Raw genomic sequence first — 27,744 nt, 5'->3', positions numbered from 1 at the left:
AGCAGGGCTGGGCTCCAGGCTTGTAGAGGGGGGGCTGAGGCTGGGCTGGGCAGCGTGGGCCCCCATCGGGGCGGCCCACCCCTCCTCATCATAAAAGCGGCGCGGGCGGCGCTCGGCGGCAGGAGATCTGCTAGAGTCCGGCGGCAGCCAGCGACGCGTCCCCTTCTCGTCTCCCGCCCCACGTTGCTGCCTGTCTCGTACCGTCACCCCATGGCAGGGTGAGTGCGGGAGATGGCCCCGGGAGGGGGGGTCTGGGCACATGGGGGGGGGGCAGAAACCCCAGTAGTGCTGAGTGGGATTGCGGGAGGAGAGGTGGGGTGATAGGGAACGGGGGAGGATGGGCAGGGGAGCCTGATGTCCGGCACAGTGCTTTGGTGGTCCGAAGCATGGGGCAGGCAGGGAACAGTAGGAGCAGGGTAATTTCATGAGGGTTCCCGTGGCTGTTGGCAGTGTGCGTCAGTGAGTGTCTGGATGTAGGGGCGGGGAGGGTGCCAGGGCTGGGTGACCCCGGCAAGGGGGCTGTGGAGCTGGGGCTGTGCCCCAGGGTGAGGGGACGCTGAGAACTATGTATGGCAGGAACCATGCCCTGCAGCCCCCACAGCGCAGGGACAGGGATGTCACCGCCGTGCCTAAGGGCCATGACATCCCTCCACCATCACCTAGCTCTTGGGGCAGGGGAAGGCTACAGCAGCACACACAACCACTGCTGTGGCTCCCAAGGGCTCAGTGTTGGGCTGTCCTCAGGGATCCCACACCTGGAGCCGCTATGGTGTTGCGAGCTGGCACGAGCCCCATCCTGCTGTCGCTGGTGCTGCTGCTGTGCCGGGCGGTCCCCAGCGATCAGGATCCATCCCCTGTACAGCTGCGACTGGTGGGGCCACGGGGGCCAGCTGGAGAGGGACGGCTGGAGGTGCTGTACCAGGGGCGATGGGGCACCGTCTGTGATGATGGCTTTGACTTCCATGTGGCCACTGTCGCCTGCCGGCAGCTGGGCTACACCGCAGCTGTCACCTGGACCCACAGTGCAACCTATGGCCAAGGGGAAGGTAGGGTGGGAATGGAGGGATAGGGGATCCTGGTGAGGGAAGTGTTCTTAGCCTGGGACAGCCTGCTGGGGGGGGGACGACTGTGCATGAGGGCAGCCTATGGGGTCCATGGCATTGGATGGGGTCCATGGTGCTGGGGAGGGACATGGGGACCTCCTAACCATGACCACCAGCCCTGCATATGTGTCCCCAGGTCCCATCTGGCTGGACAACGTGCGGTGTGGGGGCAGCGAGGGCTCCCTGGCAGAGTGTGTCCACAATGGCTGGGGCACCAGTGACTGTCATCATGGTGAGGATGCTGGTGTGGTGTGCTCAGGACAGCGCCTGCCTGACGCATCCCCCCAGGCCACCCTCTCTGGTCATCTGGGAGAGGTGAGTGCCCAACAGGATGGATGGGGGATTCTAGGTCAGATCCTTTTGACCCTTCCCACTGTCCCCATTTGGCACACCCTGTCCTTGATGCTGGAGCCCCCATGCCCACCCCTGTGCCTACCATGGCAGGTGCAGGGGCCAAGCCTGGAGGAGGTGCGGCTCAAGCCCATCCTGGCTCGGGCCAAGCTGAGCATGCCGGTGATGGAGGGTGCTGTGGAGGTGAAACACAATGGGCGCTGGAGGCAGGTGTGTGATGCTGGCTGGACCAGGAACAACAGCCATGTGGTCTGCGGGATGCTGGGCTTCCCCCGGGAGAAGAACATCAACACCAGCTTTTACCGGTAGGGATGTCGCAAAGCCACTTTGCAGATGTGGAGCATTGAGGAGCTTGGTGCCTGAATGGACATGCTGTGAGGGCAAGAGAATAGGGGGTGTCAGGGAAGGGATGCACATGTGAATGGGTGTGCTGGATGCTGGTATAGCCTGACTATGTCTGGGTCCCCTTCTTGTGGCCTCAGTAAGGGGCAGAGTTGGGCTTGGCAGCAGCTGGCATGCTGTAGGGACCGCCACCAGCCATGGCCAGCAAAGTGTGGGTGGAAGGAAAGGAGAAGCAAATGATCCTCAGCCCCTCTGCCCCGCCTTGAGCTGGGGCTATAAATACAGCCTATAATGAACCCCTGCGGGTGCCAGGAGTTGCACAGTCCCACTGGGGCATGCTGCACAGCCAGACTTGGCACGGTAATTGCCAGTGGGAAGAGGACCTGTCCTCACCCTGCCTTGCCGTGGGAGGACTTCTTTAGCTGTTGCCACAGGTTGCTGGAGCGGGAAGGGTTGATGGGGTGGAGTATCCCAATCCTGCAGGGATGGCATGGTCACCCCCCTCAAGCTCTTCTCTTTGTGTATCCCAGGAAGCTCTGGAACATGAAGCTGAAGGACCCAAACTCCAGGTGGGCCTCAGCCCTGGGCAGGGCTAGCAGGGGCACGCTGAACAGGCACCCAGTGCTGGTGTTGGGTAGGGAAGAATGTCCAGCACCTGAGCTGATGCCAGTCCCTGCTCCTCTCCCTTGGCAGTCTGAAGACCCTCAGCCAGAAGAACAGCTTCTGGATCCACAGAGTGCGGTGCCAGGGCACGGAGCCCCACCTAGCCCATTGCCCCACACAAGTGGACCCACCAGCCCCTCACCAGCACGCCTGCCCCCGTGGCATGCACGCCATCACCAGCTGCCTCCCCAGCCCTGCCTTTCAGAAGGGCACAGGCAAGGGCAAGAGAAAGACATCCCCAGGAAAGGTGAGCCCTGGCATGGTCCTGCACCCCTGTCCTGCTGACAGAGGGTCCTTGAGCCAGGCAGCACCCAGCCACCCCGTTTGCACCCGTGCCCATACTGGCCATGCCCTGAGGCCACTGACCAGCTGCTCCCTGTGCCCAGGTCCTCCCGGTGCGGCTGCGAGCCGGCACCCATGCCGGTGAGGGCCGGGTGGAGGTGCTGCGCCACGGGCAGTGGGGCACCGTGTGTGACAAGCAGTGGGACCTGGCTGCAGCCAGCGTGGTGTGCCGGCAGCTGGGCTATGGGACGGCGAAGCAGGCCCTGGTGGGAGCTCAAATGGGTCAAGGTGAGGCACATAGGGCAGCAGGGACTTGGGTGGGGCATCACTGGACATAGAGGGGCATGGTAGGGAATGCCTCTGGTGTACTGGGTGCTGTTGGAATGTCCTGGAATGTCCAGGCAGCTCCAGCCAGCTGCCTGGCTGCTCCTGCTGTGGGCAGCCTCATGACCATAGGTAAGCTCCAGACAAGGAGAAGGAGTGTGGGGAACTCCTGGCTCCAGGACAGGCAGAACAGGGAGCGCTGACCCTCCCTCTGCTTCAGGCCTGGGTCCCATCCACATGAGTGAGGTGCGATGCACAGGCCAGGAGCGCTCCCTGGGCGAGTGCCACTTCCAGGATGCCAAGCGGAGTGGGTGCAAGCACGAGGCTGATGCTGCCGTCCGCTGCCACATGCCCCACATGGACTTCCAGAGCCAGGTGAGCCCCTGCCTTCCCCCCAGAACCTGTAGAGCCTCAGCCCCATTGTACAGCCCCCTGCCCTCATATCTCTGTGGTTCGTTGTTCAGAGCAGCCCTGGGGTGGCCCAGGGCACAGGGGGAGCACAGCAGCATGCTAAAGGGGGGGAGGGGGGTGGGGGGGGCAAAGGATGAGCTGCTGTCATAAGTGTTTTTGTGGGGAGATGAAGGGGAGGGAGATGTTCAGTTGTAAGCACCTGGGGGGAGAGCTGGGGATCTGCCTTACACTCCAGCTGAGACCCTCTTTGCTTGCAGGTGCGGCTGGCTGGGGGCCGCAGCCCTGAGGAGGGCGTGGTGGAGGTGCTGGTGCCTGTGCAGGGGGGGCTGCGGTGGGGTGCAGTGTGCGGTGCACAGTGGGGGCTGAATGAGGCCATGGTTGTCTGCCGGCAGCTGGGGCTCGGCTTTGCCAGCCATGCCCTCCAGGTGAGCACCAGGGCCTGGGCTGGGAGGGGTCCAATAGGATGCGTGGCATGACCATGGGGTGGCAGGGGGCTCTGGGATGGGGCAGCCCCAGGTAACAAGCCCTGGTGGCAGTATTCATAGAATCATAGAATTGGCTGGGTTGGAAGGGACCTCAGAGATCATCAAGTCCAACCCTTGATTGTTAGGGCAGGGGAGGTGGTGGGTGCTGGCAGGGGGTGTGAGGGCTGGTTTGAGCACTGTGCTCCTCCTCTGCACAGGAGACATGGTATTGGGCAGGCAGCCCTGATGCTGCCCAGGTGGTGATGAGCGGCGTGCGCTGTGCTGGCACCGAGCTGGCCCTGCAGCAGTGCCAGCATCACGGCCCCGTCCACTGCCCCAGTGGGGGGGGACGCTTCTCGGCGGGGGTCACCTGCACTGCCTGTGAGTACCTGGAGCCCCTGGGGTACAGCTTGGGGAGGATCCCCCTCCTCCTGGCATGGAGAGCAGTGGTTGCTCTGCAGGGTGAGCATGACCCACTGTGTCCACCAAACCCTTCTGTGCCAGATGCCCCAGACCTGGTGATGAATGCCCAGCTGGTGCAGGAGACAGCCTACCTGGAGGACCGGCCACTGGGGCTACTGTACTGTGCCCACGAGGAGCGCTGTCTTTCCCGCTCTGCTGACCACATGGACTGGCCCTATGGTCACCGCCGCCTGCTCCGTTTCTCCTCCCAGATCCACAACCTTGGCAGAGCTGATTTCCGACCCAGGATGGGGCGTCATGCCTGGACCTGGCACCAGTGCCACCGGTGAGTGGCCCATGAGCAGGGGCTGGCAGGGGGCTGCCCCTTCCCCTGGCCAGGCAGGACACAGTGGCACCCATCCCCCAGAGGCTGGCCTGCCCCAGGTAATAAGCAGCGTCCACGCTGGCACTGTCATTACAGCTTTATTTGGCTTCAAGGCTGTAATTTGCTCAGAGCTTCTGGGTGCTGCCTGCCCCTGGCTGGGTGTCTGGGCCAGTGCGTGTTCCCGGGCCAGGGAGCAGCCCTGTGCTCAGCCCTTTTCCCTGCAGGCACTTCCATAGCATTGAGGTCTTCACTCACTACGACCTGCTGACGCTCAATGGCTCCAAGGTGGCTGAAGGGCACAAGGCCAGCTTTTGTCTGGAGGACACCAACTGCCCCGAAGGTAGGTGCCTGCCACAGAGGTGCCAGTGACCCACCCAGTCCTGTTCCCCAAGCTGGGCTCTGCCCATGCCCTCCATCACCTCCCCTCCCACCCACAGGGCTGCAGCGGCGCTTTGCCTGTGCCAACTTTGGGGAGCAGGGGGTGAGCGTGGGGTGCTGGGACACTTATCGCCATGATATCGACTGTCAGTGGATTGACATCACTGACGTGCCACCAGGCAGCTACACCTTCCAGGTACAGGGACAGAAGGGGAGGGTGTGCCCCAAGCTCAGGCCTGAAGGCCACCCTCCATGGGCACCACCAGCATCCCCCTCTCTGCACCCCCACTGTCCAAGCCACAGGCCTGTCTGGCCAAGGCATGGCAGCAGTGCCCCCAGGTCTGCTCTTCATCCTCCCCAGGTGGTTGTGAACCCCAAGCATGAGGTGGCCGAGTCAGATTTCTCCAACAACGTGATGCGGTGCCAGTGCAAGTATGATGGGCAGCGTGTCTGGATGCATGGTTGCCACACAAGTAAGGAGGAATGGGAGCAGAGGGAGCATGTCAGGCAGGGTTGGTGGGAAGTGGCAGGGCAGGGGTTCCCACAGGTCCCATGTTGTCTCCCCTACCCATGCCATTTTTCTGCCCAGGCGATGCCTATGGTGCTGATGTGGTGAGTGATCTGGAGCAACGGGAGCGCCTGGCCAACAACCTTGTATGACCCCCTGGCATTGGCACACTTCCAGCAGCACCACAGGGCAGCCCAACTCCTGCACCCTGGCAGCACCAGACTGAGCTCAGGGACACCAAGACTGTTGTATTTACTGATGCTGCAGCAGAGGATGGAGACAAGAACCAGGGCTGGTGGGTAGCACCTGGGGGTGCCCAGCCCCATGCTGCTGTTGGGAGCTGTGAGAGGAGCCTGGGTGCCACAGCAGCCCACACCCCCACAGCTCCAGTGTCCCCCCAGGATGACTACCTCAGCCTGCCCTTCTGACCTCCTCGTCCCAGTAGACCAAGAACAGGCCTTGGCTACTGCCATCTGTGCACCAGTCCTGTCCTCAATAAAGATGCTAAGCAATGGGAGAGGGGGTACCCCCTTATGAGCCCCACAATCCCCAGCTCATTCCCTTGCACTCCTCCCCAGCAGGACCATGAAGCTGGTCCTCAGCCAGGAGCAAGCTTGGTATAAATGTTCCCCCAGACAGGTACTGTCCCCTCTCAGTTGCCTGTGTGTGAGTGGTCCCAGCTTGCCACCAGCAATCCCTGAACTGGCTGACCCTGTGCATGCAAAGGACCTGACCAGTGCTGTGGCAGCACAGGCCAGCAGCCAGCCCACTGGCAGCCACCATGCTGGGCTTTCCCAGGCTGCCCTGGCAGCTTCCCAGCCCTAGGAGCATGGATAGGGGCTGCTCTGCCCCTTTAAAGTCCTTGTTCCTGGGTACAGGGTGTGACACTGGGGACACCATACCCTTGCTCTCCATTTCTTTCCTCCCATGGTTTCTGGCATTTTTTTTTAAAGGAAATAAATGGAAATATTCACCACTGACCCACACTGTACGGTCCAGTGTCCAGTGAGCCAGCTAGTGGGCAGTGCTACCCATCTCCTTGCACTCCTTGCCTGTCCCCACCTCGCCACTGGACACCAGCCCAGGGGTTGGGATGACTGCCAGCACCTGCTTCAGCCCTGCACAGCCAGGACAGGCTGGGTTGTACCCACACGTGACAGTCCCCACACGTGGAGGAGCTGCTGGGGACAGCGAGGACACGCCAGGGTGGCCTGAGGCCAGGGGCCGTGGTGGGACACGTGCTGGCAGAGGCTCACTCCGTTGTGGTCAGGGGTCAGAGGTTGCTGGACAGCAGCAAAGATGCTTTCCGCATGAGAGCAGATTCGTGTCCTGAAATTTCCACTGTCCATGGAGCGGCAGCTGAGAGAGCATCCAGCTGGCACTGCCGGCACCAGGGCAGGCAGCCACCACCACGGGGTCATGACCAGCTCCACCGCCGCCGAGCTGGGGAACAGCCAGGGGACACTGGGCAGCCACACAAGTCCTTCGGCACAGGCTGAGGTGAGACAGCAATGACTGAAAACACACAAACTGCTGGCAGGGGTGGCGGAAAAGCAACATCCTCATCCCCACCTGCTGCAAAGGTCACGGGAGCCCCACCAACAGTGTCCCCAACAGTTTCGAGGGGAGCTACGGAGCAGGACTGCTGGGCCACAAAGAGCCATTTTTTACGTGCTGAAAGGATGCAAAGCAGAGGAGCCAAACGCAGGTCCCAGACGCCCACCCGTGCTCCTGCCTCGGGGCAGGGCAGGAAGCCCCCAGCCCGCCTGGGCCGTTTGTGCAGCCACATCACAGCCCAGCGCGGGGCCGGGAAGGCAGCCCTGCCCGTCTGCCAACAAGGGCCCCGCTGTTCGGGGCAGCAGCTGCTCCGCGGAAGTAAACAGCATCCCTGCCAGCACATTCCTGCCCGCTGCCCTGCCCCACACCTCCTGCCTGCAGCCCCCACCCACCCACCCACCGGGGACACCCACCACCTGGGAAGGGTGGGCATCCATACGGCGGCAGGGACCATGTGTAGCAGCCTCAGGCATGCAGACCCTCTTCCCGGCACGCAGGGGCATGGAGAAACACAGCCCCGCCAAGCAAATAAAATAAATGGTATTTATTAGCAAAATAAAGGATAGAAACTCTCGTTCTCAAGGCCCTGCCAGGTGGTAGGGCTGCCCATGTGATCGCTGCCGAGCTCCCTGCGTCCTGCCGGCTGCTCCCGCAGCAGCACCGGGGCTCCTGCCCTTGGCAAGGCGGCAACAGCATCCGCACAGCACCAACCAGCCTGTGCGCACCCTGCTCAGCCCCCTCCGTGGAGCAGCCCAGTGCTTTGGCATGTGGCACAAGATCCGTCCCTGCTCCAAGATGCAGGGTGCCTGTCTGCAGAGAGGGCCCGGGCACCCCAGAAGGGTTCCCAGCAGAGGTAAGGTGCAATCTCCTCACTCACTCCCGGCCCTCCCAGGCATCTTCCCGTTGCTTGTTCTCTAGGCGCTTCCTCTCTGCAGAGACAAGAGGATCAGCCCCATGCCCCCGTCATCCCAAAGCTACCCACTTCCCGGTGGAAGGGGCCAGAGCCCACCCTGGCACATCCCCTTCCACCCAGCATTCTAACACGATGCATTCACAGAAGGTCCTCAGACACCACAGCCACTTCAGGCATCCAAATCTCACCCCGGGCTTCTTGCAGCTTTCTCCGTTCGGCATCCCGCTGAGCTGGCGTCTGGTTGCTGCGTACCCCCAGGGCACCGATCACCAGCCGCCTGGCCAAGGCAGCCGATGTTTCAGGGCGCTCTTTGGCTGGCTGCAGGTAGTCTGAGTGAACAGAGATGGAGGATATCAATAGGGACATCCCGGGAGGGATAGTGAGGTATCCCCAGAGGCACAGGGAAGCCAGCATAACTCTGCACAGCTTAGGTGCTGTAGAGTGGTGCTGGCTTCCCCAACCCTCCACGGTTATTGGGATATGCAGCACAAGCACCATGGCACAAGCCAGCACCAGGCAGTGTCACTCACCCGCATATGCCCTGGCTTTTGCTTTAGAGGCACGGGTGCCTTGGGAAAGTGGGCGAGTCTTCACCATCAGGTGCTTGGTGCTGAGGGCATCGCTTGCTGCAGGGAGAGAGCATTGGCATCTGCATGCAAGGCCAGCGCCATACCCAGGATTTGGCCACAGGAGGGCAGGATGCCTCTCCCCCCTACCCATCCCCAGCTGCACTGTGATTAGTACCTGTTATGGGGCTGGAGAAAATGCCCAAGGCATGTGTATCATCCACCCACTTAATATCAAAGCCTTTTTTCCTGCAGGAGAGAGGGAAACTCAGCAAGGCATCAGCATCAGGTGGGAAGGGGTCCAGATCAGAACGCAGATAGGGAACCCCAGCATCAGGGATGGGGCATTGCTGGCAGACTCACTGATAGCTGCAGAAGACACGCAGCAGGTCTTCAGTGCGGAAATCCGAGGGGAAATCATAAATCTCGATGACATGGGGCAGTTCAGCATCACTGAGGTCTGGTGCAGCAGGCTCGGCCCTATAGTAGTTGAAGCGGGGTGACTGCTGGCTATCCTGGAGCTTCTTGCCCCCTGAGAGCTGCAGGGGTGGGAGAGGCATAGCATTGAGCAACCCATGCCCGCCTGCCTGCCCCCATGCCAGCTCCCCATCCATGGCAAGCACTCCCTGGGAAGCAACCTGTCTGGGGCTCCTGCCCCAGCACCGCAGGTGGATTCACGGCATTGAGATATTAGGAGTTATCGACTGAGGCTCTCACACCACACACTTACTTTTCCCATTACCAGCATCCCTTCACTTGCTGTGATCTGTGGTCCCACCAGGCCACGGGGGAAATGGCACCGGCGAGACAGCATGTGCACCCGAGACCACCCCTCCTTCCACAGTGACATACTAACTCAAATACATTTGGGAAAAAAGGAACAGGACAGAAAGATGAGAAAGAAAGACTAATTTCTGCCTGCTACACTGGACCACTAGTCTCAGCATGTCCCAGCTATAGCATACACACTAGAGAAGCCCCTAAGCACTCCAGGTGCTGAGACAGAAGAGCCAGCACTCCCTTGAGGAGCAAGTTCTGGTGGTTAATCACCTGCGTGACTGAAAATGTGTGCCTTATTTCTTATTTGAATTTGTCTGGCTTTGCTTTCCAGCTGGTGGTTCTTGTTCTGCCTCTCCACTGGATGAAAGAGACCTCAGTCTCCCATACCCTCCCCATGCTGGCACTTATGCTAATCAAGTCCCTTCTCAACCTTCTTTCTGATAAGCTAAATGAGTTGTGTGTGTTTAGTATCTCACAGTGGGGTACTTTGTCCAGCTCTAAAAGATGATAGCTCTAGTGCTTTTCTACCTCTGCCATTGTTCAACCTTCATTTTAAAACAGGGGCAGCAGTCACTCACCCACTGCCATGACACGGGGTGCACAGCTGCCCCTCATTCCCTGCTGCTGGTGGGCATCACTTGCTGCACCTCTGCTTTCCAAACCATGCCGTGGCAGAGGCTGAGGGGATTCACAGCCCTGCTCCAGCCGTGACACCAGGCCAGGAACAGCCCAAAGCTGCCAGAGTTCTCTCTCCATCCACTTCTGGAGAGGGGGGCAAGCACGGTGCAGGGGAGCAGGTCCATAACTCAGCCAGGTTCCCAGCCTGATCCCCCAAGCGATCGTAGCAGAGCACACCATGGCTGGAAGGTTAGAGTCCATAAATCCCAGCCAGCTCAGTCAATAAAAAGTGCTCATTCCGACAATTTTATGGGGAAGATAGATTCACAGCAGGTGAGGGGGTGCTGGCAGGGCAGCTGGATGCTGGTGGAGGGGAGAGCTGAGTTATGGAGCTCACGGGACATGCTAACACTGTTGGCAGAACTGCCTGCCCTGACACTGCTGCCTATTAACCAAGCACATCCCATGTGGGGCTGCACACTCATTCAGCACCCCCTGCATGCTCAGGGATGCAAAGGAGCCATCCCTGGGCAGGATGAAGCCCTGTGGTGCCGCTTGAGGGAGCAGAGCAGTGGGGTAGCACCAGACACCGAGAGGATGATTAGAGAGCAGGAGCACTGAGTGCTGGAGCCGTCCTTGACCTTCACAAATCACCGAGTGTGGCAGGGCAGCAAGGACGGGTGCCGTCTGGCAGCCGGGCTCAGCCATGCAGCAGGCACAGCTCAACAGGTCCCCCACACTTCCAGCCTGGGCATGCAGTGTGCCCACTCTGTGTGTGCCCTGTATTTGCCCTGGGGTGATGCAGGGAGCAGGAGCCAGGTTACAGCCCCCACCACTGGGAAGGGTCTGCTGATGGATGGGCAGACGGATAGCTAAGATAAGAGACCACGGGAAATGAAGCCTGTCCATCATGCCTCACTGCTCTCCCAAGATGCATCCTCAGCTGAGCATGTTAGAGGGGTCCACAGCCACTCGCTTATGCTCCCACTTGCTCACCAAGAGTGCACTTCCAGAGCTGGGGGGGACTCATGTGCCCGCATGCACACACTGCGGCCCCCAGCACGCCACATCAGCTGGTGGAGTCCACCAAGCCTGCAAGGAAATGGATGCAGCGCTTAATTACCCTCTGCATTCAAACTGATTTCTGCTCTAAATTTGTCTGGTTTCAGCTTCCAGCCAATGTATCTCGCTATGGTGTTTTTTCCTGCTAGATTAAAGAGCCGTCCGCTATCAGAAATCTCTCCTCCACACAGAACGTCATAAATCTTGCTCTCTGCCAGCTATCTGCAGTGCATAAGGATTCAGTTACGAGGAAAAATGCCACTAATTTTCTCATCCTTTTTGTTAATTAACAGCTCCATCTCCTCAAGAGCCTGTGCCCTACCCAAGCAGCCACATCCACCTGCTGGGAGCTCAGGAAGCTCCAGGACTGGCATGGGAATCTGCAGGGGTTGAAGATGGCAACTTTGAATCCATAAATCCTTTATTCAGATTCTTATTCACCCATTTTGGGAAGCTCCCTTGAAAGCTCAAACTTTGCTTGGAGCTTGTGTACAGAGAAGCTAAACACAGATGCTGCAGAGCTGTTCACAGCTGGCACTGGTTCTGCGTGGCACTATCTTGCCCACAGCATCCTACGGCTGCCCCATAACAGGGGCACCCCCTGACCTGACTCTCCAGTGGGGCCAGGCTATCATTCCACGGTGCCTGAGGACAAAGCTTTGCTCCTGTGCCAGCCCACAGAAAGCCAGTGCCAGTGCTACAGGCAGCAGCACCATCCTCCCATCAACACTCGCCACAGCCTCCTGGCAGCTGAAGGGAGCTCAACTGGGCAGGGATGGTGATACCCAACACCCCTCTCTGTGTCCCTCAGAGAGGCCCTGGAGGTGAGCTGTGCATCCCATACCCTGTTCCATCCCCATGCTAGGCCCAGTAAGGGCACGCCAACCCAAGTACAGCCCCGTGAATGAGGTGTGTACCAGTGCCCCTCTCTAAGGATGCTCTTGAGTTATCCCATCCCCTCACAGAAGCTCACATCAGGCACCATCCGCCACTTCACACCCTGCCTCCAGCCTGGGCCGGACAGACACTGGCTGTAACAATACTGGTGCTGTTTGTTACCTTGGGCACATTAATGTCATTCAGAAAATTACTGGTTTGACGACACTGATTTAAAATGCAATAAGGGATATCCAGCATCACTGCAGAAGCCAAGTTTTCCTCACAAATGGCAGGAAAACAGCATGGGTCCCAGCATTAAGCTGCTAATTGCAGTAAATTCAGCAACACGTATGCAGAAGGGGATGGTAATGAGCCATAGCTGATTAAGAAGCCGTAGTTTTGAGGAAACTTCCCGTCGCTATTTCAACGGAAGCCCATACATCTCAGCCCATTTCTTTATCACCAGCCCCAGTTTCACAAGGGTGCAGTCATGGCTAATGGCACTAAGGCAGGTTTTACTGGGTGTGCTTTAGGTACAATAGAGGGAAGATCTCCCGCTGCCTCCTTCAGCACTGCAGGACAGGATGGGAACCTGGTCACGTACCCTGGGTACAGCCCACCTCCTTCCATGCACCCTCCTCAGGGGACACAGGGACAGCAAATTCCTGCCAACCCATCCCCACATCCCAGCAGGCAGTAGCCACTGTCCCTGCAAATCCTGGCAGGTGCCAGACTGCAGGATGTACCTCCTCCAGTAGCTGTGGGTCCAGGCAGTCCCCATCATCGTTGAACAGTGCATCCCAGCTCTCTTCGGTGTCTGGGCTGGCCTGGCTCTGTGTCCCGGTGCTGGTTTTCTCTGCCTTTGGGGAGCCACTGCAGATGCCTCCATCACTCTCCTCAGCCTCCTGGCTGCACTGGTGCTGCTGTGGTGAGCCTGTGTTCTCACCCAGCCTCACTGACTCCTCGGCCCAGGCTGCAGGCGAGAGCCCCTCTACACCGCGGCACAGCAGCTCCAGGGGCAGTGGAGGCTTGCGGCTCTCCAAGGCCACCCCCTCCCAGGCACTGCTCACCAGCTCCTCACCATCACCCAGTGGACCGCTCTCAGTCCCAGTGCTATCATCTGTGCAGGCAGAGCTGCTGCCCACCCCGTCCACAGTGGGCACTGGGACATCCTCCCCACAGGGATGCTGGGTGCTGGTAGTGCTCTCTTCCTTGCCAGGTGGGAGCTGGGCCTGCTCTGGGGTACTTTTCCCCAGGAGCACTGGTGCACCACCCCTCAAGCACCCAGGCTTGCAGCTGGCTCGTCCTGGGGCATGCAAGGTGTTCTCCCTGACAAGTTCAGCCATGACTCCCCACCTCTCCTCCTCCTCTGGTGCCCCAGCAGCATAGTCCTCACTCTGCCCTCCCAGGAGATAATGTCCACACTCCCTCTCCTCCTCCCAGGCTTTAAAACCCACAGCCAGCCCAGGAACACTGCCCTGATCATCCACCCCTGCCAACAGCAGAACACTCTCTCCCAGGTTCTGAGAGAGGTCCCTGGCTGGACCTGAGGTGTTGCCCCCCAGACACTCCAACACACTACTTGGCACTGTCCGGCATTCTGGCATCAGGCTAGCGGGGGATGTTGGGCTAATAGGGTCACCCTTGGCCTCTGCGGCCTTCATAGGCCCAGGCTGAGCACTCAGTGGGGATGAAGGGTCAGGCTCAGTCCTCATTATCTGGCAGCCATGGCTGAGCTCCCTGAGTCCTTCATCATGGGATGATTTGTCCTGCCCATCGCAGGGCCGGGCAACAGCGGGATCCGGGCACGACTCCTGCACACTGGGTGATGCTCCCAGGCTCACAGGCATGGGGGTGCAGCTGCCTCCTGGCCTCTGGCAATGCCTGGCAGAGGCTGCCAGTGGCTCCTTTGGGCTGGCATCCACCTTGCTCTCCTTCCTCACTGTTCTGCCTGCCTGTGTCCTGGCATGGGGGCCTCGCTTCTGCCCCTCACTGCTGCCTGTGCTAGTGTCCTGTGCCAGGTGGTGATTCTTGGGCTCCCGGCGATGCCCAGCCAGCACGTCATCTGCTGCTTGTGCAGCTCTTTCCCGCTGTGCTTTGGGCACATAGAGAGCCATGTCAGGCTTCCTGCGGCGCGGTCGGCTGCCCTCCGCCTCCTGCTGCATGGTGCCACCGCTGCCTGCTGAGGAGAGAGAGTGTCACTGCCCAGCTCATGTCCCAGTGCCCCCACCCTGTCCCAGCCTGGCACCCACCCTCATTCTCACAGCAGCCAGCACAGAGCAATGAACAGTGGAGCCCCAACACTGTCATCGCAGTACAGGGTTTGACACCTGGTTCACCCTGCAGCCCTACAGCCTTCGGTGGGGTGTAGCAGAGAGGCATGGAAACTCTGCCAGCATCACCTAGGCACCTGCCCTACTCCAGCAGCTTCTGCCTGGGACCCTCTAGCCCCAGGTGCCAGCAGCTGCAGCAGAAGCAGGACACAGAGCCCTTGATTCATGCATCAAAAACCGTGGAGAAGGCAGTGGTGGCAGCTGAGGAGCACTAGAACCCAAACCCCAGTTTGGAAACCAGACAACAGCTGCCACCCCAGCATGCCACAGCCCCTCTCACCTGCCGCCCCGTCCCAGCAGAGATTTATTTTTCATCATCTTTGGCAGAAGCAGGCATGCCGGGAGTTGCCAGGCCCCCCTCCCCCTATAAATATGCATCAGACAGGGTTTATGGAGACGGATGGTGTGGGGGGCTGCGCTGCGGTTGAGGGGAAGGCAGAGCAGGGCCGGGCCGGGGCCCCATGATTAATCACTGGCCACTCCGTTTAGGGGGATTCATCACAGGCCACTGTCAGGTAAATCACTGAAAAAACACCTCTTCAGTAATTAATGTGAAGTGACGGATGGACAGCCCCCAGGCCCATTAATCTGGACCATCAGCGCCGACCGAGATTATGAATGTCAGGATACATAAACTGCCGGCAGATCAATAGGGCCAGGAACCCATCCAAGGCTCTCATTTCCGAGGCACCTCCGGTACATTAGCCTCTCCTCCATGCAGCCCCCGGCCAAGGCGTGAACAGTCCCCACGGTTCCCTCGCCGACAGCCAGCAGCAGTGCCGGGAAGGCGAGGGGAGGCCAACCGCTGGCTGGAAAGCGGCCGGGGCTGCCCGTGCCACACGGCATCATCCCCTCCTCCTGATGGACAGACGGATGGAAGGTTGCCTCAGTGTGATGGATGAGTCTCTTAAGGCTCTCTAGAAACCACCGGCAAGACCGGGCAGGGCAGTGCTCCCCAGCATCACTGCAGCACCTGTGCCTGTGCACCGCCCATCTCAGTGGCATGAGGTGCAGGCATAGGTGCCACAGTGATGCTTGGCACTGTCCCAGGGCTGCCCCAATCATTTTTCTGTCTCCACAGCTATTGTAATTTTTTCCCCCTCTTTGATACACTAATTTTGCTGGCAGAACGATCCCCTTTATCTTTATCGACCGTGAGAAAGCAACGTATCCTACAAACCGTCCAAGGTTTGGATTAGTCATTTTTCAACATCAAGGCATTATACATTTTCCCACCGAGCGACAGCCTGGGTACAGGAGGGGAGGGGGTACCAGAAGGCCTCCCCTCACAACACCATTTCCAACCATGCAAAGCTTCCAATCACTTCTCAGTGCATTCTGCTAAAGGACTTTAGCCAGCCAAGCCCAGAGTCTCAGTGCATGGGACACCACCAGACTCCTGGGGGTGGATCACCGATTCACCCCAAGCTCTGCTTCCCAACAATCTCCAGCACAAGGAGCAGCCAACAGTATCACTCCACGCACACTCCGAGTCACCTCCAGGAAAAGCCTCTGCACAGAGGATTTATGGGCTCCTCGAAAGCTTGCCGTTCACCTTGCCTCACCCTCCAAAGCAGATGGTGCAGCATTAGCCAGACGGCTGGTGATGGGAGCATACTCTCCCCACACAGCCCTGCCTCTCCTTGCTGCTTGCTGCCAGAGAAGTGCTACTTCCTGCAGCCCAGGGAGAAGCACAGCAAGGTGGTAGCTGGCCCAGGTCAGCTGAGATGCTACAGCACTTTCTTCTTCCCTGCCGGGCAGCACAACTCCTGCCCACATTCTATTACACACTTCATTGGTGCCACGGCCACGCGTCAGCACTGATTTCATGCTCCGAGAGGCAGAGCAACAGCCCTGGCTTCAGGTCTCATTCACACCATGCTGGGCAGGGCAACTGCAATGCTTCTAGGCTCTGGGACCAAGCTTGCCCCATAAAGGCAGGTGGGACGAGCAGTGCATCCTCCAAAGGGCCAGTGCTGCTCTGAGTGCTGCTCCACTTTAAGGACCCAGCAAAACAGCTCAGCATCACAGCACCAAGCAGAGAAAGGCAGCCACAGACTAGGCACACCATTGTGCCAGGGTAAAAGTGGTGGTGGAAATGCTGCCCAACTGCTTGGCACATAATTTCCAACATCCTGTCTCAACACAGCCTGGAGCAGCCAGGGAGATGCTGGAGCATCAGCCAGGAGATGGCTGGAGCTCCCTGTAGGCACAGAGTCCCCCCACACCATTCCCAGGAGCATGCTGCTCATGGGGAACTTGCATGAGTTTGTGAAGTCTCAGAGCATCTGCCCAGGTGACACCAGCCTGCATGTCTCCCCTAACCACCACCTCCAGCACAGACAGACAATGTTTTCTCCAATTTCTTTCCCATTCCTCTCCAGTGAAGGACCCCACAAAAAATATCAAGACAGGGCTGGCCACATCTTTTACCCTGCTTCTGACCAGTGCTTCACCAAATTCCTCCACCAGCTGCAGCCCTGCCTGGTGCATGAGGACACCTAAGGCGCAGCTCTGACAGCAAAGCCTGGACTCCCACTGCCTTCTCCCATTGCGAGGAGAGGTGTCAGCCACAGACCTGTGAGGGAAGCCCAGTAATCAGCACAGATGCTGGGCTGCAGGGCACAGAGAGTGCCAGTTCCTGGAAAAGTTCTGGTGACACCCAGAGCCCTCCCAGCAGGCTGCTGCATTTCCTGGCAAGGAGCTGTATTTTTAGCCTCCGAGGTTTCTAATTCCACTCAATCCATACTCCTGTCAATAGAGAAGATAACCTTAGAGCCTTGGTGGTGAATGGGGATGGCAGCACCTGGGGACTGGGTGCCATGGGGGACCATGCACAGCCTCAGCATGCAGCTCGCACACCCACAATGTCACTCTTTACAGCCTGCTGCAGATTGGTCTCTTCAGCTGGGGGAAAAAATATAATAACAAGACTAATAAAAAAGCAAGTACAAGGAGATTCTAAACAGCCCCATTGGGGAACCCTCCACTGAGGGGGCTCATCCCATGCCAGGCACGTGCCATGGAACACTTGCCAACTGCACAACACTAGCGTCCAGAACCCTGGGTAAGGATTATCAGAGATATTGGCAACTCTGCACCTCTCCTGCTCTCAGGAGAGCTCCAGCCCAGTTTTCCTGGCTCATGTGGCAGGCAGTGGGGCCAAGGAAGGACCCAGATACCCGGTGGGGAGAGGCAAGATGAAAGGAAGAACACAGAGTTGCTAGCATGAGGCAAAGCAAAACACTTCAAGGAGCAGAGAGCTGTGTCCCATCCAATGCCTGCCTGAAGCCCCACGGGCTTTAAGACGTCCCTGACCCCTGCTGCCAGGAGAAAGATGCTCTCCGGAAGCCTGAACAAACACTGGCTATGCAAGGAGGAGGCAGTGAAGGCATGAAAGGCACTGAGAAAGGAGATTTCAATCGTGCCTTTTGCTTGCGATGCTCTTAGGAGATACCTGGAACAAGAGAAGTGAAACATTTCAGAGAGGAGGAGAATTTGTAAGTAAACAGTGTCCCCTTACAGCTGCAGGGGTAACAAAAAAGAGACAACAAAGCAGCATAAGGAGTTAACAGTGGAGGGCTAAGAGAAATACAAAAGACTTCACAAATATACCCAGGCAGAATCAGCACAAAAGTGAAAAGGTCTATTAATAAACGAGGAGGGAAAGAAAATTAATGATGGCTCAAAAATAAAGATGACTCAAAAGGGCAAAATTACTGTTTTTAACCAGAAAAATGCAAATGAAGCCAAGACATCACAAAAACAGCTGCAGGAAAAGCAAAACCAGCATCTGCACATAGACATGGTGACCTGGCCAGCATGGCCAGTGCCCAGACAAACTGATTAAACCTGCTGACACACACAAGGTGCTGGGAAGAAACCAGGGCCAGACGAGGGGCTGGAAAGAACAATAAAAACAGAGTCAGGTGCAAGATAAACTCCGTGCCCATCTCTAGCATGAATCATAATGGCCAAAAGAGCGCAATGGGCTCCTGGATGAAGAACACTGGATTGCCTGGAGGGAGTTATTTCAGACGAATGGCTCAGCAAAGCTTTTGGATAATGCAAGTGAGACACAACTTAGCTGAGCTTCAGGGTATTGTTTCATACCATCTCCCAAACTTTCACTTCGATAGTGAACTGTAATTATATTTGTAGATGATACTCTGCAGAGAGGTTTTGCAAACACTGGCCAGAGCAGCAAAATCATCCGAAGGATCCAAGAACTATATGCAGGAAACAAAATGAGACCCATACTGGGAAAATGAAGGGAAAATAACCTGAAGCAGCTACTGAAGCAGCCTGGAAAACAAGGCCCAGAGCCCCAGGTGTACTCAGACCATAAAGCAGATGGCCAGGACAACCACCCCAAAACGCGCAAGGAGCAGAGTCTGGTCACTGGCATTGTGCCACGGGCTGTGACAGCCTCATGACAGGCAGCACACAGAGCCCCACAGGCAGCATGAAAGATGGAGGGGATGCCAAGGGAAGGCAGGCAGCCACAAACCAGTGTCTGGCACCTGGGAGCCCCCGGCACATGTTTTATGAGCCATAGGAGCCCACTGCCCCGAGCACCCAGGGACGCCATATAACTCCCCGGCCCTCGAGTTGCCCAACGACTCAAGAAGCTGGGGAGAGCTATGCGGTCTGCAATGTGAATGTATTACCCGCGTGGTCCTGGGGCTGCGTGACAGTGAGGTGTGGGGCAGGGGGTGAGGAGCTCGGCAGGGACAGCGGGTGGAAGTTGGGGCAGGGACAGTGGGGTCGGGGGCCAGGATTGGGCCAGTGAGCAGTGGCCAGGGTTGGGACAGAGGGTGGGGTCCAGGACTGCGATATGGAATGAGGAAGAGCGGGGCGGGGGGCACAATTTGCAGCCCAGGGACCGGTCAGGGCGCTCCCCCCGAGCTGTTGTGCCCCTGCCCCGAGTACCCCGCGGGCAATGCCGGACCAGGCCAGACCCCAGCCGTTACCAGTGGCCGCGCCGGGTCCCCCGCCGCTCCGCGCCGCCGCCTCCGCTTCCGCCGACCAGGCCCGCCCCGTCCCGCCCCGCCGCGGGGAGCGCCGGGACCTGTAGTGCGTCCCCGGCCCCCGCACCGCCCCTCGTCCCAGGCGGCCGCTCCCTCCCCCACCGCGGGGGCATTCCTCAGCACCCCGTGGACACACGGGTGCCCGCAGCTGCGACCGCAACGGTGCTACCGCGGCCGTTCCTCCTGCAAGTAGCCGGGGAAAGGGGCCGAGGGTGCTCCGTGGCTGAAGAGGGGATGGACACAGGGCTGCACCCCAACTCTCGTCCACCGGGAGATGCCGGGGGTTTCCCGTGACCAGTTAATGTCATGCAGTAAGCGGGCCGGCAGAGCCCCGATCCCACTGGCCGGGGGCACCGGGGACTCAGGCATCCCTGGGCTGCATCCTCCCGTCTCACCGCAGGGCTGCGGGCTGGCCGCCGTGCCCGCTGCCCCGGCACCCGGACGTGAGAAGGTGTCTGCATTGAGCAGCTTTGCTCCGCTTCCCTCCGGGGGTTTGGCGAGGAGCAGGCTGCCTGAGCCTGGCTGATAATGAACCTGGCCTCGGCGCCCGCACGCACCGCGTCCATCACCGTCTCTTCTGCCGGCTCCTAATTAAGTGCTGGTGCTGAAGAGCACTTCCGAACCGGGGCCTGCCTCTGCAGCTGAAGGACGGGGCACCCGGGGTAGCAGGGCTGGATACTCCCACAGGCAGGGTGAAGGCTGTCAGGGGAGCAGGGACAGCTCAGGGGATGCAGGCAGGCGTGGGGCTTGCAGTCACTGCGGGCCCAGGGCAGAGCAGGGCGGTGGCCTGGCTCACTGGGGCGCAGGGCCATGAAGGCTTTGGGCAGGCTGGTGCAGGCACTCTGGTTTGTCTGGCTGACAGTCGGGGTGTTTGTGTCCCCCACCCATTACCTGCTTCCCACTGTGCCGAAGCTCCCTGATGCAATTCCCAGGCAGTTGCTTTCCAGATGACCCCTTGGTGCAGGTGAGGGAGGAGTGGTGCCCCAGAGAACGCACATCACCAGCATATGCTGGGACATGAGGCTGGTACCTGGACACTTCTGCACCTCCCCAGAGGCTGTGCAGCTGCTGAGAGATCGGACATAGCAGCAGTTCCCTGCCACCCTGGCAAGATGTCACTGAGGCATTGCGTAGGGCATCGGTACATGGGGCTGTGGTGATCATCTTGTCCCTCCTTAGATGCAGTTACAGGACTGGGACTGCTGATGCCTGAGGTCTGGGATACCCTGAAGTATTTGAACATTCCTGGGTCCCAGTATAGCCACAGGGGCTTAGACTCAGGTAGGTGGCATCATCCCACCCCAGCCATGTGCCCCCATGCAGAGCAAAGAAGGCTTATACCAGGTAGGGCCACCCGGCACCCCTGAGGAGCAGCCCCTGCCCAGTCCACCATGGCACACAGGGGGTTGTGGTCCCTCTCACAGGTAATCGATGGCAGCAGATCCTGATCACTTTCATTATTATTATTTTCTTATGCATGTGCGCACAGGAGATTTATCGCCATCTACGGAGGCAAAATCAATTATTCATGTTATAAATTAGAAAATGATTTATGTTTGTGGGAGGCCAAGCAATGTGGAGCCCCTGGCCGTGTAGGAGCTGTGTTTGTCTGCGAACGGCACCAGACACCCCCTACCAGCACTTCCTCAGCCTCTTCAAAGCTCCAGAGCTCCATCTGTGCTGGACTCTGGGTGTCCCACACAGGGATGCCCCCCTCCTGTCACACCCCTCCAGGGTGGTGGATGTCAGAGAGTACCCAGCATCTCCCATCTTTTCATCAGAAATGCCTGCAGACAGAGCCCAGGGAGGGCTAGGGACCATGGTGGCCTGGTCAGCCTGTCCAGTGCAGCACAATGATGCTCAACCAGCAGTTTCCATGGCAGCAACAGCACAGTCCGAGCACTACAAGACATGGGCTGCAGAAGGAACCCCTCATTTTCCCCCACTGGAGACATCTGCACCTATGCCCCCAGCAGCTCTGGGGGCAGCTCTGTGCTCCTGCCTTCCACACTATGGGCCCCTCCAGACTGTCACTGGCCAGGAACCATTGCCTCACTGGTACCCTCATGTTCCCTAGGAAAGAGGGGATGGGTGAGGCTGAGGGAGTGGTGTAAAGACACCCTGCTTGCTCCAGCCCCTGAAGCCAGCTATCCAGGACTAGGCCTGCAGGGCTTTGCTTGGCCATGGCCCACCTTCTCCTGTGCTAGGAAGGTCTCAGTAGTTTGGAGAGTTTTCCCAGGTGGGGAAAGCCCATTCCCCAAGGGATGTCTGATCTCTGCACAAGGTAGGGTGGCACTTGACTCCCACCACTGCCAGTGCTGACTGAGGGGCTTGCTGGCTGTTGCTGCCAAATCTACCCCCAGCTCAGCTATGTCCTGGAAGCTCAGCCCAAGCACTGGTAGGAGCAGCAGTATGGTTCATCCTCAGCATCCTAAAATCCACTTTCCACATCATTCAGCCACCAGGAATGGGTGTCAGGAGCCATCCGACTACTCTCTGCCGATAGCTGGGGCTGATCTTCCTCCCAAAGAGTCTTGATCTAAAGCTGCCGTGCCTGTACCTCCCCAGAGACAGCAGAGCGTGCCGGAGCACTGCCTGGCTCTCATTGTCTCTTCATCTGCAGCTGCGTCAGCCGGGGCCACGGGGAGGCACGGGCTGAAAGGAGCAGCACGGGAGAGAAAGGAACTGTCAGCGGCCTCAGATCTGGGTCTGATCACAGACAAGCCATGCATCCAGTTCCCTCTCGCCTGTCATCCTGCACTGAGCTGAGCCCTGGCCATCAGGATGGAAAGGAGAGACAACACAGAGCAACAACGGCTCTGCTCTGGCTCCCCAAGCATCCTTTTCTCCCACAGCCCTGCATCTGAGCCCTGGAGCCTCCTCTTGGCCTGTCACTCCCTGTGATTCCCATGGTTCACAGGAGGCTGAGAACTTGCTGGCTCAACACACACATGGGGGTGTACAAGAAAGCTGGGGCGTTAGCTGTCCCCAAGCTCCCTGGCAGGCTATGAGCTGGAGTGACACCAATAGCTGGTTATGGTCTGGGAACATGAGTTTTTTTGTCCAGGGGTACCAGGGCTGCTGCATCCAGTCAGGCCCCAGCCAGTCCTGGGAGAACACTCAGAGTGCAGAGGAGTCCCTGCTTGCTCTCTCAAGGAGTCAGACACCCCAGGCATCTCAGAGACCTGCTGGCATGGCCCAGGACCCTCTGATCTGTGAGCATCAATCTTTGAGCTGAAATGCCAGGCAATAAAGGAGTGACGTTGTGGGACCAAGCATCTCCTCAGACACCTCACTACATCCTGGTTCCAAGGAGCCCAGCACTGGCCCGTGCTTGTGTGAGCATCCCTCAGATTTATGCCTGGAGAGCGAATGTTTACAGAGTGCTTTTGGCAGGGAAAATCCCTGGGAAGCTACAATGGGCACACAGGGGCAAGGAGGGAATCACCTGTCAGCTGCAGCATACCAGGGGTGCCCAGAGCACCCACAACCCCAGGTCCCTCCCCACACCTAGCCAGGGGACATGCTCAGCCTGCAAGGATGGGACTGCAGAATGCTCAGATTAGATCTGCTTTGCATTATTGCACCAAGCACCTGGGGACTCAGCAGCTCGTGACAGCGCTGTATAATGTGAGGAAGCAGCACATGGTGCGGGCAGGTGCCAGTGCTGCCAGCGGCTCACAGGCAGGGCAGTGATGGGTCCCTGAACCTGGGAGCATGGGCTGGCTGTGGACGGGGGAGCCGGGGTCTCTTGCTCCTTGTTTTCCTGCACGTCTATAATGAATAGGCTCAGAAGACAGCGCTTGTGATGCAGGAATCAATACCGCTCCAGGAGCGGCCTGGGTGCTCCTCCCTGCTCTCCTCCGGGAGCGTCTTCCCGAACGCCTCTCCCTGAGCTATCGCTGCGTCTCCCTCCCGTTGTTGTCTTGCTTTCGAGTACTCTCAGCAGGACCCTGCAACAGCATGGGGTGGCCAGTGACAGGCCTGGTGCTACCTAGGTAGCCTGTCTTCTTCAGAAGACAAGGGGAATAAGCAGGAGAGACTTCCTGGGAGGATCCAGGTTTTGTCCCGACTCGAGGTAGCCCACATTGCCACTGTGTCACAGCCTGCTCCATCGTGGCCCATCCTGCCACAGTCCCTAGGAGGTACCAGGGCACTGTGGCCAGCGCCAGCAGGCAGAGCTGCTGACAAGAGGTGGTTTCTGCCCAGGACACAGCGCTGGGAGATGCTGTGCCTGGAAACAGCTCCCGATCTCACCCAGCATTGGCCATGCCAGTGCCGCTGTGTCGGGTGAGAGTCACTGCCCTGTGGGGAGGAACTGGCTGCTTTTGATAGACCATGATTTTAATTGATTCATCAGTGGGATCTACTTGGACTTGATAAATCTTTCAGAAGCCCTGGCAGAGGAAGCAGAGCTGGGCAAGCTGGGCATCCCCCTGCCTCCCTGCAGCTGCATGAATCCTCAGAAGCAGACAGCTGCCCTAAGTGGGTCCTGCCAGCCCCAGCTAGATGTCAGCAGCACCCCAGATTTCCCCACAGGCTGTTTACTCTTCTCTAGCTAGGAATGCTGCCTTCACTCTGCTGAAACCTCCCAGCCAGGGAGTCCCATCCCAGTGCTCCTTTCCACAAGGAGCCCCATTGTCCCTGGAAAAGAAGAGCTGATGATCCCTGGATGGTCCCAGCCTGGTGCCTCCTCTGGCCTCTCCCATCCTGGCACAGGGCAAGACAGTCCCCAGGCTGAGCACTGGCACTGGTGCATCTTCATGCCTGACATGGCTCTGGGATTCCAGGGGAGACAGGTCCAGCTTGTCCCATGGGACTGCATCCTGCAGGGGATGGAGAGCCAGCTGCCCCAACTCCAGGATTCTGTACCCCAGCAGGTAGTGAGGGAAAGCAGGGACGGGACTGCAAGGCGGGAGACAAGTGCGGGAGGATCTGGTTACAGGCAGAATGGGGCAGAGATAGGCAGAGAACAGCAATGCAGCAAAAAGGGCTTTTAGTGATAATTAATAATTAACATTTCTAATGATGTCCCGGCGACAGGAAGAGTCCAAGCAAGGACCTGGAGGCACTGCACACAGTGACAGGAATGGCTGGGGACCATGTGGGGACGGGGGAGGCTGTGCAGAGCCAAGGGCTAGGGTAGGAGAGAGGTGCAGGGCCAGGGGACCTGGGGCAGGGGCTAGGCATCCCTAGGGCTCCCATGGCTGGGTAGTGCCCATGGCCAAGGCTTCATGCCCAGCTGCTGCAGAGGTGTCATAAGCCCATGATGAAGGGGACTGGAAGAGATTAAACACATCACGAGGTTGACCCAGCCTCTGTGATAAGATGATGCATTGCTAGCAATTCCCATGCCCAATAAGCACCCAAGAGGGATCTTGCTGGCAGGAGGGGGAGGCCAGGGAAGAATGCTGGGAAGCAGCAGCTCATGAGGATCCACTGGGATGGATGGCAGTGGCCAGGTCACTGCCAGCCCTGGTACAAAAAGCCTCCAATTTGGGAGGTTTCCAGGGACCAGGGAGCATCAGGCTGTCCTGGGGTGCAGGAACAGAGTAGGCAGGGGTCCATGGTCAGTCACTGCATGACAGTGACAGGGGGGGGACAGCAGGGAGGGGAGAGACAAAGTGAGCAGCCAGCTGAGCGTGGGAGTCCTTTACTGAAAGCCACTGCACTGTAGGCACGCAGTCACGGGAGAGGCAAGAGAGATCTAAGAAGAACCAGGAGAGGCATTTCTGACTGGGCTGGGGACTTGTTTACATCCCTGCATGGGTGTCAGGGGACCTGCCTGTGCTGGAGCCAGCCTGGGAGAGGAGAAGAGGCATCACAGGGCTGCCACAGGAGGCAGAGCCCAGGAGAACTGTGATGGGAGGATGGTGGCTGGTGCCCAGCACAGCGCGGGCTGTGGGGAATGGAGCGATCACTATAAATACATCAGTGGGGAAAACGCCAGGGATGAGAAAAGCTATTTCAGCTAAAAGACAACATTAGCACATGAATGAATGGGGATAAATTATCCATGAATACATTTAGGGTGGAAATAGACCCCCAGAGCAGGGAGGTCCCAGCACAGCCTGTCCAGAGAAAGAAGCAGTGCCAAGCAGGACCTGGGATCGGCTCAGAACCTGAGGGATCCCAACAGCATGTGCCCTCTTCTAGTGTCAAAAAGCAGAAAGGGTGGCTGGTGCAGCCTGCCTGGCTGCTGCCCCAGCTTTGCTGGTGGGCACAGTGAGCAGCAGTGTGCAGAGCAGTGTGCACAGTGGTGTGCGTGCACACCACAGCATGCACACCTGTGTGCTGGTGTTTGCATGTGCATGGGCTGAGTGCACATTGAGGCAGGACACTGAATGCTCACACACTATGAGTGTGCAGAGTGTGCAGTTGGGGCAGCTTCACACAGACTGTTGCAGGTGTGCATGTAGGTGCAAGTGAGTATGCGGACAGTGTGTGTTTGCTGTGCACCCACCAGGCTGTGTGCAGGTGTCTTGGCCTTTATTATACTCTAGAAAAAGGAATGACAGCTACAGTGAGGAAACTTGGAGGTTAGTGCCTTGAGTCAGCACTGCTCTGCTCACCTGCACACAGTTTGTGTTGCACCATCTGGAATTTGCTGGAGGGGACAGACTTCTTCAGGAAGCCAGCTAATCCCGGGGAGATACTGAGGGTTCCCCAGTTCCCAGAACAGTGCTGTCCCTGCATGGGGCTCACCCTGGCTGACTGGAGCACTTCTCACTGCCAATCAACAGCTCTGTGCCACCTCTCTGGCTATTGCAATACAAGCACAGGGCACACAGGTTCCCAGCATCCTGGGGCGAGGGAAATCCTAGGGTGGCAGGTGAGCCAACCAGTCACTGGGACACAGGGTGCCAGGGTTGTTGGCTGCAACGGGGTCCCCACTCCCAGGGGGCTCAGTCAGCATGGATAGGGCAATCACCGCACAAGCAATGGCCAGGGAAAGCTGGGACACCTCCGCCATGGGGATGAGAAAAGGTGGGGTGGAGGGGGGCAGGTGTGTGAGGACGTGACTGGTGCTCACACTAGCCCCAGCTCACCAGAAGAGCCTCCTCCTGACTGCCTGCAGCCCTCAGTGGAGCGCAGCAGCTCCCTTCCCCCCACAGCGTGTCTGGATGCTGCTCGCTCTAATTTCCTGTGCATTGTCCCCACCGCCACCGCCATCGTCCCCTGTGCATCCCCCTGTGCGCCGCACAGTCAGGCTTCCCTGCCTCACCACCCCGCAAACATCCTTGCATACATCCCAGCTCATTTCACAGGTGCTCTGCACTTCCTTCTGCAGCTCCTTGCAGAGACCCATGTCCCACTCAGGGGTGCTCTCTCCACCATGCTCCCCGCATGGATGCAAGCAAAGAGATGGAATGGAGACAGCTGATCTAGGGCTGGGATGAAACAGGGACAGATGCAGGACTCTATATCACAGCCATGGCAGTTGTTGTTTTGAGGTGCCTCCTGTCTGCTCTCATCCCCCAGGCAAACGTCCCAGCCTGTCGGTGGGGCAGCATCCATGGCAAGGGCTCCAGCAGTGTGTATTGGGGAGCACCTTGCAGCCCCACAAATGGAAAATCACCCTGCTGGGTGCCAGTAGCATGAGCTGGGGACTGCAGTGTGCAAGGCCCTCTTGGCATGTGTGCCCCACATGCATGCAGTATGTGAATACCCCACAACACATCGTGTTGTGAGCACAGCCCTGCTGGCACAGCCCATGTCCCTGTGGAGCTGCCTGCACACACACACAGCACTGCACATCCAGCTGTGCGTGCAATGACTGTGCACCCGTGCACACATATGTGTACAGGTGTGTGTGGGAAGTATGCTGGCATGCAGCAGGCCTGCCTGTGTCTGCTGGTGGGTGTGCACATGCGCAGGGCCAGGGCTGAGCCCCACCATGCTGGCATGAAGGGACTGTGGACCCTGGGAGCCGGTGTGCCCGGCCTCATTCGTGGTCTCAGAATGCTCGAGCTGGCTTCCTGCTGGCGCTTGTGTTCTGTGCCTGCTGGTCACAGGGAGGGCACTGGGAGCCAGCTTGCAGTTTGTGCTAATAATTACCCAGGTGGTTACTAAATCTGGGATGAGCTAATGACTCGGCAGAGGACGTGCTTGCCCTGAGTGCACATGCATGTGCAAGGCTGCATGCAGCCAAGTACCAGGTCTGTGGGCCACAGGAGAGCAGAGCACAGCCACAGTTCTGGGATGCATGAGGACACATGAGCACAGTGTTGTACACCCATGACAGTCACACCAGCCTCCCAGTCACAGTAGATTTAGCCCAGTTCCTGACCTGCCCCCGGCAAATACAGCGAGAAGGGTGGTTCCTGCTCCACAGCAGGTTCTCTGTGACTGGAGACCATCATGCTGCCTGTCAGGATGCTGGAGCAGGGAGC

The 27,744-nt window shown here is 58.5% G+C and overlaps 2 protein-coding genes across 2 annotated transcripts; one reads left to right on the top strand and one right to left on the bottom strand.

Annotated features, from left to right (window-relative positions):
* The first annotated feature begins 38 nt into the window (after positions 1-38).
* On the top strand, positions 39-6,593 carry LOXL4 (lysyl oxidase like 4). The gene is made up of 15 exons (XM_071748549.1): positions 39-218; positions 745-1,046; positions 1,240-1,418; positions 1,548-1,759; positions 2,327-2,365; positions 2,490-2,706; positions 2,846-3,029; positions 3,286-3,440; positions 3,734-3,901; positions 4,159-4,321; positions 4,445-4,688; positions 4,952-5,067; positions 5,165-5,301; positions 5,467-5,578; positions 5,695-6,593. Exons 1-15 carry the CDS (start codon positions 211-213, stop codon positions 5,763-5,765), a joined length of 2,307 nt encoding a protein of 768 aa, XP_071604650.1. The 5' UTR covers positions 39-210; the 3' UTR covers positions 5,766-6,593.
* Positions 6,594-7,699: 1,106 nt separating this feature from the next.
* On the bottom strand, positions 7,700-19,917 carry R3HCC1L (R3H domain and coiled-coil containing 1 like). Its single transcript, XM_071748172.1, has 8 exons — positions 19,747-19,917; positions 19,295-19,574; positions 12,735-14,167; positions 9,013-9,188; positions 8,828-8,898; positions 8,614-8,709; positions 8,272-8,412; positions 7,700-8,099 (listed from the first exon to the last, which is right to left on the bottom strand). Exons 1-8 carry the CDS (start codon positions 19,915-19,917, stop codon positions 8,044-8,046), a joined length of 2,424 nt encoding a protein of 807 aa, XP_071604273.1. The 3' UTR covers positions 7,700-8,043.
* Positions 19,918-27,744: the final 7,827 nt, after the last annotated feature.

Source organism: Heliangelus exortis, chromosome 7 (assembly GCF_036169615.1).
Source record: "Heliangelus exortis chromosome 7, bHelExo1.hap1, whole genome shotgun sequence".
Classification (NCBI taxonomy): domain Eukaryota; kingdom Metazoa; phylum Chordata; class Aves; order Apodiformes; family Trochilidae; genus Heliangelus; species Heliangelus exortis.
Note: the sequence above shows the minus strand (reverse complement) of the source record. Positions and strands in the feature narration are given on the sequence as shown.